Genomic DNA, 17,488 nt, shown 5'->3' with positions numbered 1-17,488 from the left:
AGGGGTAGTTTACCCAAAAATGAAAATTAGGCAGCATTTTACTCACCCCCGAGGCATCCTAGGTGTATATGACTTTCTTCTTTCAGACGAATCCAGTCGGAGTTATATTAAAAATTGCCTTTGATCTTTCAAGCTCTATCATTACAGTCAGTGGGTGTTGCATTGCTTCAGTCCAAAAGAAGTTAAATAAAAAGCGCCCATGCATAAAAAAAAGTGTCTCACACGGCTCCGGGGGGTGAACAAAGGCCTCCTGTAGCGAATCGATGCGTTTTTGTAAGAAAAATATCCATATTCACAACGTAATAATCATTTTAATCTAGCTTGCGCCAGCAGTTGTACACGAAAGCAGTTCCGGGAGCATGACGCATGAGTTCAGTGTTGCGCATGCGCCGGTGAGTCTCGTGAAAACCAACATTTGTTTACAGGATCAAAGGAAGCAAAGTTTCCTTACTTTAGCAAAGGAAAACCTGTCTCCTCTTGGCTTATATCGAAATCCTCTGACATTCTTCTATACAAATCCTCGTTTTGTACTTCTTATTCTTGACCATTGTTTTGTTTTGATCTCTCCCCTGCGCTTCCGCGTGCGTCACTTCTGAGCCACGCATGCGCAAAGCTGACCTCATACGTCATTCCCCCGGAACTCCTTCTGTTAACAACAGTGAGAGCAAGCTAGATTAAAGTGATTATTACATTTTGAATATGGATATTTTTCTTACAAAAACACATCGATTCGCTACAGGAGGCCTTTGTTCACCCCCCGGAGCCGTGTGAGACACTTTTTTTAATGCATGGGCGCTTTTTATTTAACTTCTTTTGGACTGAAGCAATGCAACACCCGCTGACTGAAATGATAGAGCTTGAAAGGTCAAAGACAATTTTTTATATAACTCCGACTGGATTCGTCAGAAAGAAGAAAGTCATATACACCTAGGATGCCTCGGGGGTGAGTAAAACACAGCCTAATTTTCATTTTTTGGGTGAATTAACCCTTTAATTCCATAGACTTGCTTTCTTATGTGAAACATAAAAGATATTTTAAAGAGTGTTCATGCTGCTCTTTTCTCTAAAAATTTAAGTATGTAATGACCAGGGGCTGTTAAACTCCAATAAGCACCATAAAAATGCCCCTTACAATTTGTTAAATGACATGAGGGTGAGTAAATGGAGGCAGAATTTTCATATTTGGGTGAATTGTCACTTTAAGAGTGCTGAAATGATGTGAATGGGTCTCGTGGAACCTGAGACATTGTGAATGTACATCTCATGACAGGCTTTACGAGTGTGTGTGGATGTATTTTGGTGTACATAAGTGTTTCCTGGGTGGTGTACAGTTTTGCAGACAGCAAAATAATGATGTTCTTCTTATTGTTCTCAGTTGTTGAGGACTGCCTGCATATTTGCGGTGAGACTAGAGTGTAATTATGCTCATTTCTGTTTGTACATATTCCAGTCACACACACACACAAGCGTCTGTGTCTGCTGCTTGTCGGGATAATGAGGCTCAGTCCCACGGGGCCGGGTGCTGGATCCTGCTGTGGTCATCTGCTGTCCAGTTGTGGACTGAACCATAAACACAGGCCTTTAAAAGCAATGCTTGTCCGATTTCACAACATACATAGTTTGTGCTCAGTCAAACTCACTGAAACAAATTCACACAGTTTCACTGGAGAGTTTGCGCTGATCAGGTTTCAGTGCGCTGAAGCAGATATTGCAAAAATGTATTTGTTATTTTGCTCCATTAATTCAATTTACTTTGGATACAATATTGCAGTGGTTCTCAAACCTCTCCATGAAGTACCACCAGCACTGCACATTTTGTACGTCTCCCTATATCTGACACACCCACTTCAGGTCTTGCAGTCTCCACTAATGAGCTGATGAGTTGAATCAGGTGTGATAGATGAAGGAGACATACAAAATGTGCAGGGCTGGGGGTACTCCAGGACAGGTTTGAGAACCACTGCAATATTGAATAACACGGCATTGTGTAACCAGATTTCTGAGTTTACACCATTTTATGACAAATATGATGAAACTGGATCGTTCACATCCTAATCAGCGAAGATGTATACATTGCAAGCAGTGCATATATAGGAGGAATATAGGAATATAGGGAAGAAATATAGTTCTTAGGCAAACAATAATTAAATTAAATTAAATTAAATTAAATTAAATTAAATTAAATTAAATTAAATTAAATTAAATTCTGTAAAAGCTAAATATATTAAATACAAAGAGCAAATACAAAAATAAATATTTTTAATTTTAATTTTAAATTCCATGTACATGACACAATTAAATCATAGTGTTGTTTTAGTATTACTGAGATACTATTGTAGTTTTTTTATATTTTAATTTTTAAATTTGTTTATTATTATTTTTTATTTTAATTTTATTTTAAAGGTTTAGTTATTTTGTTGTGTTTTGTCAATTTTATCTTTAATTTGTATATAATTTATACTATTTTTATTTCAGTTTTATTCATTTTAGTACATCAAATTAAGAAAATGAAAAATATTGCTTTGTCAGCTAGCTAAAATTTGTATATTTTTTAAATAAATTTTTTTTTATTTCAGTTAACATTTATTTCAATTAAGAAAAATGTTGTTGTTACTGTTATTATTATTATCATGGTTTTAGTTTTAGTTTTAGTTAACTATAATAACCCTAAATTAAACTAGATTGCAAGCAGTGCATCTATACAGGGAATGTTCTTATATGGGGAAAAACAATTAGCTTAAATTAAATTAAATTCTGTAAAAAGCTAATTGTATTAAATACAAAAAAGTAATAAATATTATTTATATATTAAATATAATGTTTCTTTAATATTTTGTGATTCAATTTAATATAATTTAATGTAATAGTGGATGCATTAGGATACATTACAAGAAAATGTCATTCAAAAGTAATTAACTTTTTAAAAGAAAATTACCTAGTTGGCTGCTTTTTAAGGACATTATATTGTAACATGTTACTTTCCCCCAGCCCTGTTTGTAGATGTTTGGAACATGTGTAGTAGAGCATGCACTATGTTTTTGTCCTGTGACATCCAGAGCGTGGACAGCTAAAGCCTGAGCACAGTGGGATCTGAATCTGTGTGTGTATGTGTGTGTGTATGCTCATAACGCAATGTTTGGCAGTCATTTCAGGGCATAGCTGTCTTGATCGGTCTGCTTGACAGTTTTTTTCTCTGCCCCTGTAGTATCACACAAGGCAAGCAATGATGACTTCTGCCTCACACCACATTGTATCGAAGCAGGTAAACTTATATCATAAAGCCATGCAGATATATCACGTTTACTTTTTAGGCAACCACCTACAGCAGCAATTCCCTAAACTGCACTCACTCACTCTTACTTTGAACATAATAAACAGGCATTATCATTCAGAGAAACCTCTATTCAGTTGGAACACTGTGTTTACTTCTCTGAGATTACTGTAATGCTGAATCTGTGTTTGCTGATGTGTCTTCTCTAGCCGGTTCAATCTTGAGTAAGATAGATCAGTCAGTAGAACCATGTGATGATTTCTACCAGTACGCATGTGGAGGCTGGCTCCGGGACAACCCCATTCCAGAAGACACATCCAGCTATGGAATTTACCCATGGCTCAGACAGAATGTAGACCTCAAGCTGAAAGGTGCACGATCCACATGATTCTGACCAAAATAAACCTTCAGCCCAAATACTGTAAGGTGATTTAATATTGAATCATTGTGCCACAGAGTTGTTAGAGCAGCCCATCGGAGGAGATGACATAGAGGCAGTGAAGAAGGCCAAAGTCCTCTACATGTCCTGCATGAATGAATGTAAGAACCGAAGAGCTCTTTGCAGTTTCATACACGCAGCAATATTCAGATGTGATTCATTTCTAAATTATAATTTCATGTATAATCCATGATTGGGATGGGGGACATCTTAAATATGACGTTATTATATTATGTATTGTATAATATAATAATAATAACTATCCATTTAAACACCAAAAACTGTTATTTTACCCAGAAAGTAATGGTTTTAAATAAAGGTCTATCTATCTATATATATATATAAAGTATGTCTGCAAAACTAAAACTGACAAAACTAGTTATGTCTTAATTAATTAAATAATAATTATTACATCATAAACATTTAAAATTAAAATAACTTGTATATGTCTCTCATCTTTTTAAGTGGGAGAACTTGCACAATTGGTGGCTGACTAAATACTTTTTTGCCCCACTGTATGTATATACTGCCATTTAAAAGTGTCAATATAAGTCTTAATTTTTTATCAATTTAACACATCCTTGCTGAATAAAATTCTTAATTTCTTTAAAAAACAAAGTACTTACCCCAAACTTTTGAATGGTATAGAGAGGTGTATATTGTTACAAAAGAGTTATATTTTAAATAAATACTGCTCTTTTTTTACTTTTAATTCATGAAAGAATCATAAACAGCATCAGATGTTCCAAAAAGATATTAAGCATATTAGTAATGATTTCTGAAGGACTCAAGACTGGAGTAATGGCTGATGAAAATTGAGCTTTGCATTACAGGAATAAATAACATTTTATTATATTATATTAATATACAAAAACATTTTTTTAACTTGCAATAATATTTCCCAATATTATTATTTTTCCTGTATTTTTGATCAAATAAATGCATCCTTGATGAGCATAAGAAACGTCTTTAAAAACATAAAAATCTTACTGATCCCAAATTTTTGAACGACTTAATGAATTTTGAATTCTTAATGTTTTTAAACAATAAATGGCATCAGAGAACTGTGAATAAGCAAACATGTTGTTAACTTGTTCTTAATATATTGTTAATATTAATTGACAATCTCAGGGGGAAATTCTATTAAATGTTTTAGAGCTTCAGTTGACTTAAAAGTTTAGGAATCCCTGCTTTACTAATGTAAGCATCTGCCAAGTGAATAAATGCTATTTCTTCATCACTCCCTTCCTCCCTCTATCCTGACAGCTGCTCTGGAGATTGTGGATGCAATACCTCTGCTGAAGAATCTAAAGCTGAAGGAATTCCGCTGGCCGGTCTTAGACGATGCCTTGGGCTTTTCCTCGCGGTGGGTGGAGTCTCAGTTTAACTTGCTGGAGACACTGGCGCAGATACGCAGTCAGCACAGCAAGTCCGTCCTTATTCGGCTTTATGTCTCTCCTGATGACAAGAACTCAAACCAGTACATCATCAAGGTGAGACCTGGCTACATGTGTTTAGGCTCAACCAATGGCGTGAGTTTGGGGCGGGGCTACCTGTTTGTCCAAACAATAAAATTGAGGGAAGGATGAAAACATACCTAGTTGTTCTCCATTTCTTTTTCTAGCTGGATCAGGCCTTTTTGTCACTGTCATCCAGAGAAGATTACATCACCAACACAACTGAGGCACAAATGGTACATCGGTACATCTGTCAACCTGTATATCATTACACTGTCACAATCAGCCCTGCTTATATCTCAGCATTCTCCAACTTTTCTTTTCATGCCTCTCTGCAGTACCGAGAAGCTCTTTTAAGGTTGATGGTTGATGTTTCTGTCATGCTGGGAGCCAATGAGCTGGATGCTGAGGTTCAGATGAAACCAGTACTTGACTTTGAAATCCAACTTGCACAGGTGAGCACCAAAACACTGGAGAAACCAAATTCCTTCAAAGCACTGGCATTGAAAAAGAAAACACTGCTGTCAAGGTACTTTATGCTTCAATGGAGTGTGTGCTCTTCTGTAGATTGTGATCCCCTATGAGAACCGCACCAGTGAGAACATGTACAACAAGTACAGCTTGTCCAAACTGCAGCGCACTGTTCCAGATGTAAGTACATTATTATTAATATAAATGTATATTACGTGCCATGATATACACACGCAAACAAATATATGAGCCATTTGAACGAAAAGGATGCTGTTAATTGCGTTAATAATTTTTTTAATGTTAAACAGCAAATATTAATCACATAACAGTAACTACTGTACAATTCCATTCATAAGCATTTGACACTTATGAATACCCCACTGCTGCCTTTTTAGAAAAATGCTTCTTTTAGGTAACACTTTGAACTCTGGTTCAATTAGTTATGCATTAGGTATCATAAACTAACAATGACTGTCTCTCCTTTTCTCAAAATTGTTTTTATCTCACTTTTTATTTCAGAATTGTGACTATAAATTGCAGTTGCAAGTTTTAAACTCATAATTGCAAGTTTACATCTTGCAATTCAGTTTTTTGTTTGTTTGTTTTCACCACAGAATAAATAAAAAAGGTAACTGGTAACTTTTTATCTCACAATTCTGAAAGTTTTTATCTCACAATTCAGACTTTTTTCTTTAAATTCCAAGTTTATATCTCACAATTGCAAGTTATAAACTCATTTACATCTTACAATTCCCTTTTTTTGTTTTTGTTTTTGCCAAAGAATAAAAAAAGGTCATTGTGACTTTTTCCTCTCATAATTCAGACTCAGAACTGTGAGTTTATGTCTTGTAATTCTAAGTTAATATCGCACAATTGTGATCAGGTTTCATTAAACATAATTGTGACTATATTCAGACAGAACTAGTTTTCTCTTTGGTGGTAATTCCTTTTTTCCCACAAAATTGTGTGGGGAAAAACATTAGAATTTTAAGATATAAACTCGATTGTGAAGAAAAAAGTCTCGATTGTGACTATATATTGCAATTGCAAATATTGCAAATATAAAGTTTTAAACTCATAATTGTGAGTTTACATCTTGCAATTCATGCTGTTTTGTTTGTTTGTTTTCACCACGGAAAAAATAAAAAAGGTAATTGGTAACTTTTTATCTCACAATTCTGAAATTTTTCTTGCAATTGCGAGTTTTATCTCACAATTCAGACTTTTTTTCTTTAAATCCCAAGTATATATCTTACAATTACAAGTTATAAACTCATTTACATCTTACAATTAACAAAAACGTCAGAATTGTGAGATATAAACTCGTAATTGCAAGAAAAGTCAGAGTTGTATATAAAAAGTTGCTTTTTATTTATTTCATTTTTTTAAAAGTCTGTGGCGGAAACAAGCATCCATACAAAACATTACTATTGTTATATATATTTGTATCTATTTATTTACTATTGTTTTTTCTTTTGCAGTTTAACTGGCTGGGTTTTGTCAGAGCAGTAATTGACACTGAGCTGTATCCAGATCTGAAAATCTCCTCTTCAGAGCAGGTGATCGTACGTGCCCCACAATACTTTAAAGACCTCTTCAAACTCATCAACGCCACAGAAACCAGGTATCCAGACAGCTTTTAAAAATATTAAAATCTCATTAAAACCTGCATCAGAGCCCTGAGGCTCTGCCTCAATTGGTCTGGACAATGTCACTTGTGTGATCACTGTGTGTGCTGTTTATATGTCCTACCTGTTTATTACCTGCTCTGCTCAATAACAGAGTCAAGATTACTCTGTAATTCATCTGTACATTTTTTTCCACCCTCGCCCCAGGACAGTTGCCAATTACGTCATATGGAGATCAGTTTTTTCCAGAATCACCACCTTGAGTCGACGCTTTCTCTACAGATACCTGGACTTTGCTCGGGTTAGTGAACAACATCCTCATTGTAACTCTACAAAAATCTTTGGATAAAAATAGATTTGCTGCGGTTTACAATATTAAATATCCTTCTCTTCTCAGGTTACCACAGGGACCACCTCTCTGACCCCTCGCTGGGACAAGTGTGTGAATTATGTAGAAAACACACTCATCTATGCCACCGGCAGGCTCTTTGTCGATAAGCATTTCCAAGAGGACAAGAAACACATGGTACAATAAGTGAAACTATTCATATATATATATATTTACATAATATATGTGTGTGTACTGTGTATATTTATTATGTATATACAAATACACACACATACAATATATATTTTGAAAAGGTTTACATATATTTACATGTATATATTTATATAATTTATAATATATGCAAATATATTTAATATATAAACAGCATTTTTTTCTTATATATTTATATAAGCATATTTGTATATTTATTTGCATATTTATGAAAAAAAAACTTTTATCTTTGGATGTGATTAATTACGATTAATCGTTTGACAGCACTTATATATATATATATATATATATATATTAAGCTATGCCATGCAGCAATAAATAACATTTTAATATATATTAAAATAGAATACAGTTATATTAATATTTCACAATATTTCTATTTTTGCTGTATCTTAATACACAAGTTATGCAAGCTATTCATATAAATATATGTATTGTTTCAGCTTGCAATAACAGAAATAAATAACATTAACATATGCTACTGTTCAAAAGTTTAGGGTTGTTAAGATTTTTAATGCCAAGGTTGCATTTAGTTGATTAAAATACAGTAAAAACAGTAATATTGTGAAACATTTAGTCAATTTAAAATAATTATTTCTATTTTAATATATTTTTTAAAATGAAATTTATTCCTGTAATGGCAAAGCTGACTTTTCAGCAACCATTACTCTAGTATTCGGTGTGACTGATTTAATTTCTGTCCCCATCTAGTGGAACTAATCCTGAATAACAGCATAAACCGTTGGATCTCATTTTACTGTAAACCTGATAAACATGCTATTGAATGCTCCTCTGACGAATGTCTTTCAACTTTTATGAAGATGGAGGAATTGATAAATGCTATCCGATGGGCATTTATTGACATACTTGAGAAGGAGAATGACTGGATGGATAAAGAAACAAAGAGAAAAGCAACAGAAAAGGTGTTTTCCAGTGTATTTGTGACAGCTATGAATACACAGCATCAATGAAACTGTTCTTTTTCACATCATTACTGTCTATATCTCACGTTAGGCTCATGCAGTCTTGGCGAAAGTGGGTTACCCAGACTTCATCTTAAATGACACTTATATTAATGAGGACCTCAAACAAGTATGTTTGCAAGCTTTCTAGATTTAGTTCATCTTATTGATTTTGTTATTCAATTGAACTGTTTTGTGATTGGCAGATATCAGTGCAACTCAAAGTCATTAAGGTTTTATGTTTATGCACAGTTGGCGTTCACTGAGACAGACTATTTTGGGAATGTCATGCAGACCCTGAAGTTCATATCTCAGTCTGACATCGGCTGGCTGAGGAAAACAGTCCCACGCACAGAGTAAGTTGTCAGCATTTTCAAAGCTTGTTAAAATGAGATGAATCTGCCTTTGAACATGATGAAACATCACTTTTTTTCCCCTCAGGTGGTTCACCAACCCAACAACAGTAAATGCGTTTTACAGCTCCTCTACAAACCAGATCAGTGAGTAATGAATTTCAGTTCATTAATAAATAAAGAGCTCTACACTCTTAAAAATAAAGGTGCTTCACGATGCCATAGAAGAACCTTTTTGTCTAAATGGTTCCATAAAGAACCTTTAACATCTGAAGAACCTTTCTGTTTCACAAAAGGTTCTTTGTAGCGAAAGAAGGTTCTTCAGATTATAAAAAAGGTAAGAAAGAGCTGGTTCTTTAAAGAACCTTTGACTGAATGGTTCTTTGTGGAACCAAAAATGGTTCTTCTATGGCATCACTTGAAGAACCTTTTGAAGCACCTTTATTTTTAAGAGTGTATTGAATACTTGGTTTTGATTGGTCAATCACAGTGGTCATATTTTCCTATTTTTCTATAAAAGGCATATAGACTTTCATCTTAAAAATATTAAGACTTTAAATATTTTATGAAAGAAATTAAAACATTTATTTACCAAAGGATGCAATAAATAAATAAAAAATAATGTTCTTTTGAACTTTTAAATTATTAAAGAATAGATTAAGAATCACAACTGTTTTCAACATTGATAATAATAATAATAAATGTTATTTGAGCACCGATTAGCATGTTAGAATGATTTCTGAAAATTCAGCTTTGCCATCACAGGAATGAATTACATTTTAAAATATATGAAAATATAGTATACAGAAAACTGTTATTTTTAATTGTAAAAATATATATCACAACATCACTCTTTTACTCTATTTTTGACCTAAATGTAGCCTTGACGATCATAAAATAATTGAATACATTTGTGCGGGTGTATATTTTGCTACCCTCATACACAATATGGTGTTCATATCACCCTCATAACAACGGTTTGCCTTTAAAAGTGCATTACTAATAATGATAATTAATTATAATTAATTTATTTATTTATAATTGATGCATTTAGCAGACGCTTTTATCCAAAGCGACTTAAAGTGCATTCAAGCTATACATTGTTTACCAGTATGTGAATGATAAATGATAAATGATATCCAGTATAATATGAGTTATAAAAAACATTTCTGGTGTGGTATCTATCAGGTGTAATAGTAGTGTGTTCTCTGTTTTAGATGTTTGATGTGTGTTTAGATATACCGTATCACATTCTTTTATTTGGTGGCTAATTGAACCGTTTTCTTCTACCCAGGATTCCCTGCGGGAGAACTTCAGAAGCCATTTTTCTGGGGACTTGACTACCCTCGGTGAGACATAGTCACTCTTTTGATTTATGTATGCTCGAGATTATGTGGATTTCTAGGAAAAATCATTCATAAAATGTGTTCTTGTGTCAGATCCTTGAGCTATGGAGCGATCGGAGTAATTGTGGGGCATGAATTGACCCATGGCTTTGATAACAATGGTGAGGCCATTTGATTTATAATGAGTCTCAACACGTGTTGCCATGGTGACAGCTGATTCTGAAGGACATCTGTGTTCATCTAGGCAGAAAATATGACAAAGATGGGAACCTGGACCAGTGGTGGAGCAACTCCTCAATCACCCGCTTCACCGAAAAGGCACAATGCATGATTGACCAGTACAACAGTTACCACTGGAAAGAGGCGGGGCTAAATGTACAGTAGGCACCAGTCTTTTTAATGCATTCCTGTTTGAACGTGTCATCAAAATGTAGCATAGCTTCCAATCTAATACTTAATACCCACAATCCCCTCTCAAGGTCAAGGGGAAGAGGACTCTGGCAGAGAACATTGCTGACAATGGAGGGATAGAGAGGAAATCAATGCAAATGTCCTTTTTTTCTATTTTCACATGACCAATTAGGAAACAAGTATGAATAACAGTCTAATCAAGCACAGGAGGAAATTGGATGAATGAAAAATGGAACCAGCCCTGTTGGACATAAACTCAGAACATGAATTAAGCGCACACACATACACACACTGCAGCAGTCCAATAATGCAGATAGGATGTGAACCAAAATCAATTGCTTTGACCTCCATTTACGCAGAAATAATAAGTCTTGTGGGGACAAAACGGTGGAACACAGAATTTCATTGATTGGAGTGCTAAAAAGGAAAGGTCTAATAATAGCCCAGAGTTCCTGAGGAGATGCATCCGTCAGTCTGTGTGTAGTAGTTTTTTTTGGAGAAAGAGAGCGACAAAGTATAATGGGTTCAAATGTCCAGGGGGCCAAATTTTCATTCTGCCTGGAGGAAACTGGAGATGAACGTGAGAGAGAAAGCTGGAGGTGGCGAGAGTGAGTTTTGTAGAACAATGCCAGAGGCAGCCAGTTCATCCACTGAAGCATAAAGCTTGTGGATGTGAGAACACAACCGTGCCCTGCAGTGTCACATGCTATACTTCATCTAAAATTATCTTAAACAACATTTTTTATATATATAAATATTATGCATGGAGTTTTTACTGAACCCATTTATTAAAAACTACATTAAATATAAATATACATAAAAAACAATTATTGTTTTCCTGAGGTTTCAAACTATATATATATAAATTTAATATGTGAATATACATTAAAGTATTAAATTAATATTATTAAATGAATATAAATTGTATAAATATTAAATATATATATATATATTACATTACATAGAAATTGCTATTAAATTTCACAATTAATTTCAAAGAAACAGCAAGCAACATGAATTAAACAAGAAATTTTGAAGTCCTATTATCCATTATTTTACTATTGTTTGATAGGTAAGAAATCACATACACAAGGCTACTCAGATGATTCAGAGCTCACAAATCTGTTATAATGAAAAATAAAGACAGCACCTCAATTAACAGTTTCCTTCGCTTCTCTTGGTCTCTCTATCGCTCGCTCTCCCCCTCACTCCGACTCGTCTTTGAGACAAGGACAACAACATAATTATGTGCATTTATGTATACTGTTCCTATGGTAACACAGTGCCCTATGAGTGCACTGGAACCTGAAGAGTTTGTAGAGGGTCTGCACTGTCTGTGAGAGCAGGAACATAATTACATCATCCATCAGGGCATGCATCATACCGACCACATTCTCTCCCCATAATGCACTACAATTGATGGCTTGAGCTAATGAGGACGCGGGAGAATCTCAGAGCTAAAAGAGCAATAATCAATTCAGTGGTTAATAGGCCCATCAATCTTTAAAAGATCACACCCATAGTGAATTAAAAGCCGGTTCCATTAACTTATCCTTTGTCTTTGAGTACTACAATCGCTGCTATAGATATTGTAGGCAATTACAGTACTAGATTTAGTCTCTGTGAGAAAGATACAGTACATACAGAAAAAAGTAAAACATGTTGAGTGTTTTTCATAGGTTGTCCACTAGAGGGAGTCTTATGCACGTTTGCAGACCCATTTTTTTCTTTGTCTTTTACCCTATTTGTATGTTTGCATCTTTAAACAGACACATTGGATGTTGCATTGGTTGACAAGTAGCTTATACACATAAAAATAGCTACTTGTGCTTTGCTTTTTACAGATCTTACCTGTTGAGGTAAGATAGGTTTACTTTGGTCTGTTCTCTGGAGTTTAATTACGTTGGGCTTGAGTGGTACCCTGATAGCCCTGAACGACACGCAGAGATAGAAACATGGGTACTAAGAGCTTTTTGAAAGCATTATACACAGCTGGATGAGCCTGGAGTGCACAGAACTTTTTAAACACCCAGACCTGAGCGCACAATGTGTGTTTACACAATCACTATGAATTAACTCTTTACTTCTCCAGGTGGATGAATGGAAAATAAGTCTATCTATCTATCTATCTATCTATCTATCTATCTATCTATCTATCTTTACTGCAACACTCTGTGAGTTATTGAAAATCTATCTCATCGAAATAGACGACACGCAGAGATAGAAACATGGGTACTAAGAGCTTTTTGAAAGCATTATACACAGCTGGATGAGCCTGGAGTGCACAGAACTTTTTAAACACCCAGACCTGAGCGCACAATGTGTGTTTACACAATCACTATGAATTAACTCTTTACTTCTCCAGGTGGATTAATGGAAAATAAGTCTATCTATCTATCTATCTATCTATCTTTACTGCAACACTCTGTGAGTTATTGAAAATCTATCTCATCGAAATAGGTGTTGCCTGAATAACAAACTGCATTTTCAGATTGTACATCGTGCTTCCAGATGACATTTAAGTGGCAGAGAATTGACATTATCCTTCCCAGGTGGTCCAGGTTATGAACCACAGAACAGCAGGAATTCAAGCCAGAGAACATGACAGGAGGAACATTTAGGTCAGACAGTTTATCTGCCCACAGGCTTTTTGTAGACATTATGTTTTCCATCCATGCCCGGTAGAGTGTAGAAGATAGATTCACCGTTAATATTCTATCAAGTATGGAAGAGCTTGGGACCTCACCGTTAAGAGGTCAGGTTGCGAGATTCTCCTCAAGGGCTTATCCAAAATAAATACACTTGGAGATACACTGAAAGCGGAACGGCCAAGAAATGGAAGAATTATTTATAGATGTGTATGGCGAAAATGCAGCAAGAGATGAGCCTAGGGAATGCAGGAGCCAATAATTTTTTGTGAGCAATTCCTTATAGAAAACATGACTGGATGCCACTTTATCACAACAAAACTCCTTATCAATAATGCAGGTATCAATATGAGCAAATAATTTACGTAGAGAAAGTTCACAAGGAAAGAAAATATTGGTTTCTTCTAGTACTCTGTCATTCAAGGCCACCTTCTAAGGAATTATTGTGGAGATCTGATTCTTATCTGTGTCCTTAAGAAACAAGAACTTGAAAGCTTGCTGAAAATCGGCTGCTTTTTAGTGTGACCGTGAAGTAACGTTCCACGTGTCTGTTGGTGGTGGTGATAGAGAATGGACTCAGAGGCGGGAATGATTATGGGGGTAATCAGAGTAACAGGCACATGAGCTGTCAGGTGGGAACGAATGTGAGTGATCTCAAGTATGATTTATGAACGACAATCCAGGAGAACTAAATTATTGCCTCTGCCTCTCATAAAAAAATACCATCTGGAGTGGAACATGCTGACACACTTAAATCACATTCGATCGGCCTAGGTGGTAATAAAATGTATGGACATATGCTCCTCTATATGAATATTATGGTTTATGGTGTTGTTTGGCAGGCAGAAGGTTTTGTTTAAGGGTCACTAACACGACAGGTTTTTTTTTTGTTTTGTTTTTTCAAATTAAAAAATTTTAAAATGCAGTTCATACACAGAATGACTTGAATACATCTCCATGATGAGCATGTGTTTAATTTTTTTTTTTTTAAGACATTTTAAATTCTAAATTAATTTTTGATATAATTTGGAATTTAATAGAATTCTTATCTGAAGTATAATCAGCTGCATAATCAATGATAAATAAAGGTGTCTGTCTTTTAAATGCAAAGAAAGATCATTTATAAAAACAATAAAAAAAACATAAAAGTTAGTACAAATTCATTTTATTTTCATATGGTTTTGAAAAACATTTCTAAAATACGTTGCAAATATAAATGTCACACGCAACAATATTTCTCCAAAAAATTACCTTGAAAAGATGCGTAATTATTTTTTGTTTTTACTTGTGTGTGTGTATATATATATATATACAGTTGGCACGGAAAGACGGCACCTGGGACAGTATGGGTTAGCAACCCAGCCTGTGTCTTTCGTGAGAGAGAACCCAAACAAGCTACGGAAAGCCCTATAGAGAGATACCCCCAGGAGATCCCGAGAAGGGGGGAGGATGAGATCTCCAATAGGACGGACCAAAGGTTAACAACCCATGCAAACGGACAGACGATGAATGTGACATGCATTTGTGGAAAGCTGTGCAAGAATCATCGGGGTCAAAAAATCCATCAGGCTAGAATGAAATATTTGGAGCGGGAGAGTGAGGTGCAACGCACAGGTCTTGAACCTGGTGAGACGCAGGAGGAGCCCGGCCAGGAGGCAACCCACAGATCCCAGTCCCTCCACGCAGCAGAGCCTCCAAATCCCAGCAGAGTAGTTCAGCAACGGATCAAATGGCCCCCAGCCAGCAAACGGAGTGAGTGGCTGCAGTTTGATAAGGAAAAGTCCTCAGTCGTTTGGGCATTACAGGGGTGGCCAAGAAGAGGGCCATTCAAGCCGCGAGCGAAGCTGCAGAGAAGGCCACAAGGTGGCTTTGGTTTAAGAGGGCTGATCCGTGGGCTGCTACTGGGACGCAAGTCGGGGCTTGATCAACCCCGGCTGGGTCGCCTGGGCGAGGGTGTATGATGTTGCGAGACCCGAAACACCCAATGACCCCAGGGTACATCACTGAGGATGTGTCCCAGTGCACTCATGAGATGTTTCTTGTATAGTATATAAATTATATTTTCATGCAAATTAAACGCTATATATATATGAAACTTTTGTGTACTCTAGCTTATGTGATCTAAGAAAAAGTTTTGCAAGCAAAAGCAAAATCACTGAAATATAATTTCTCCATCCATCTAATATATATATATATATATATATGTATATATATATATATATATATAATATATGTATTTAATATATATATATATATATATATATATTAAAGTTACATCAGTTTAACATGAAAACAAAAGAACGTCATTCTATGAATATGACTGACAATCTCATGTGCCAAAATGAGATGCTGATGCTGATGCTGACATCTACAAATGCCCATTACACACATCTCTTCAGCTGAATTCACTTCTCTTTCTCTCACTTCAGATTTGAGAAGTGTGCCATTGTAAGTCAGCGGGATAACTTGGATCAGTCATTGACAAGAACATTGCCTCGGGGTCTGACGGACTGAACCGTCACACATCCGTCAGCCCTTCTGACTTAACTGCCTTTACAAGCTGAAAGACACAGATGATTCATATTTCTTTAAAAGCCTGCTCTAATCACCTGCTCTCGCAGAATATAAATCCAAAACACAACGCCCTCAGCAAGACATCCTTCCCTGCCGAGCAGCATTCACGGGCTGTGGCGCCATTCGTACCTCTGAAAACAGAAAGTACATTTCTAAATGGGCTGTAGTAGATCTGGCCTTGAGGCGAAATAAGAAGTAGAATCAGGAAGGAAAGCCTGGGACTCAATGTCTAACTAGATCAGACCTTTTTTCTAAGGGTTCTTATCTATCATGGTTTTGCAGCTAAAAGCACTCTGCCCTTACTCTGCCGTTTCCACTGAAGAGACACTGAGAGGCTGAGAGAGGTAGATAAATGAGGTGAAAATAAGAAAAAAGGGAGAACGGGAAACAGAAAGGCAGAGAAAGAGATTAGGAGAGAAAGGTAAATGGTTTCTTCAACTGCAGGCAATTTCATGTCCTAAGGGTTGATTTGTGTCAAAATTTCTGCTTTATTGTTTTTGCTATAAAACTGTCTTGGAATATTTTTTTGGGACTCAATGTCTAACTAGATCAGACCTTTTTTCTAAGGGTTCTTATCTATCATGGTTTTGCAGCTAAAAGCACTCTGCCCTTACTCTGCCGTTTCCACTGAAGAGACACTGAGAGGCTGAGAGAGGTAGATAAATGAGGTGAAAATAAGAAAAAAGGGAGAACGGGAAACAGAAAGGCAGAGAAAGAGATTAGGAGAGAAAGGTAAATGGTTTCTTCAACTGCAGGCAATTTCATGTCCTAAGGGTTGATTTGTGTCAAAACTTCTGCTTTATTGTTTTTGCTATAAAACTGTCTTGGAATATTTTTTTACAATGACTTCATAATTTCTTTTTGCTACTTTTGAAATGCCTTTAAGTAAAGATTTTATTCTTTGCTCATGTATTCTTTTGCTCTCCAAGACTTTCAGTCTTAAACTATCAAATAAAATATATTTTGTCATAATAATATACAGTATATTTTATTATATTATTTTATTAAAATAAAATAAGAATATAGAAATAAATTTTTAAATATGTGTCTCATATTATTTATCTCGTGTATTTTTTAAGCTCTTTACTGACATTAATGTCTCCATGGTAAGTAATAAAAAAAAGTTATTACATGGGCAAAAATTGATGATTGTTGTGGAAATAGTCTTATTCAATACTGAATAAGAAATACTGAAACTGGTAATATTTCCCTCTTTCATTAGATATCATAATTATATTATTGTCTATTTATTATTCAGTACTGAGTTTTTTATCTTTTTGTATTTTCTACACACACACGCACACACACACACACAAACAATTGTGGCACCATTTCCACAAGAACCATTTTTGCCCATTTAATAACAATT

The 17,488-nt window shown here is 35.3% G+C and overlaps 1 protein-coding gene across 1 annotated transcript in view; it reads left to right on the top strand.

The window, feature by feature from the left end:
- The window catches only part of phex (phosphate regulating endopeptidase homolog, X-linked), an 18,756-nt gene extending 7,695 nt beyond the window's left edge, over positions 1–11,061 (top strand). Inside the window, exons 2-20 of the mRNA XM_016274303.1 lie at positions 1,376–1,402; positions 3,206–3,262; positions 3,481–3,642; positions 3,728–3,811; positions 4,977–5,203; positions 5,335–5,403; positions 5,506–5,622; positions 5,735–5,818; positions 7,120–7,262; positions 7,474–7,567; positions 7,664–7,792; positions 8,647–8,748; positions 8,840–8,917; positions 9,040–9,143; positions 9,229–9,287; positions 10,435–10,489; positions 10,580–10,647; positions 10,731–10,861; positions 10,966–11,061. Coding sequence (XP_016129789.1) covers positions 1,376–1,402; positions 3,206–3,262; positions 3,481–3,642; positions 3,728–3,811; positions 4,977–5,203; positions 5,335–5,403; positions 5,506–5,622; positions 5,735–5,818; positions 7,120–7,262; positions 7,474–7,567; positions 7,664–7,792; positions 8,647–8,748; positions 8,840–8,917; positions 9,040–9,143; positions 9,229–9,287; positions 10,435–10,489; positions 10,580–10,647; positions 10,731–10,861; positions 10,966–11,061 — 1,886 coding nt within the window. The remainder of the gene's footprint in view (positions 1–1,375; positions 1,403–3,205; positions 3,263–3,480; positions 3,643–3,727; positions 3,812–4,976; positions 5,204–5,334; positions 5,404–5,505; positions 5,623–5,734; positions 5,819–7,119; positions 7,263–7,473; positions 7,568–7,663; positions 7,793–8,646; positions 8,749–8,839; positions 8,918–9,039; positions 9,144–9,228; positions 9,288–10,434; positions 10,490–10,579; positions 10,648–10,730; positions 10,862–10,965) is intronic.
- Positions 11,062–17,488: the final 6,427 nt, after the last annotated feature.

The sequence above is a fragment of the Sinocyclocheilus grahami genome, unplaced genomic scaffold (genome assembly GCF_001515645.1).
Source record: "Sinocyclocheilus grahami isolate Dianchi unplaced genomic scaffold, SAMN03320097.WGS_v1.1 scaffold85.1, whole genome shotgun sequence".
Taxonomy (NCBI): Eukaryota; Metazoa; Chordata; class Actinopteri; order Cypriniformes; family Cyprinidae; genus Sinocyclocheilus; species Sinocyclocheilus grahami.
The sequence above is the reverse complement of the archived record's forward strand: the minus strand, read 5'-3'. Positions and strand labels throughout refer to the sequence as shown.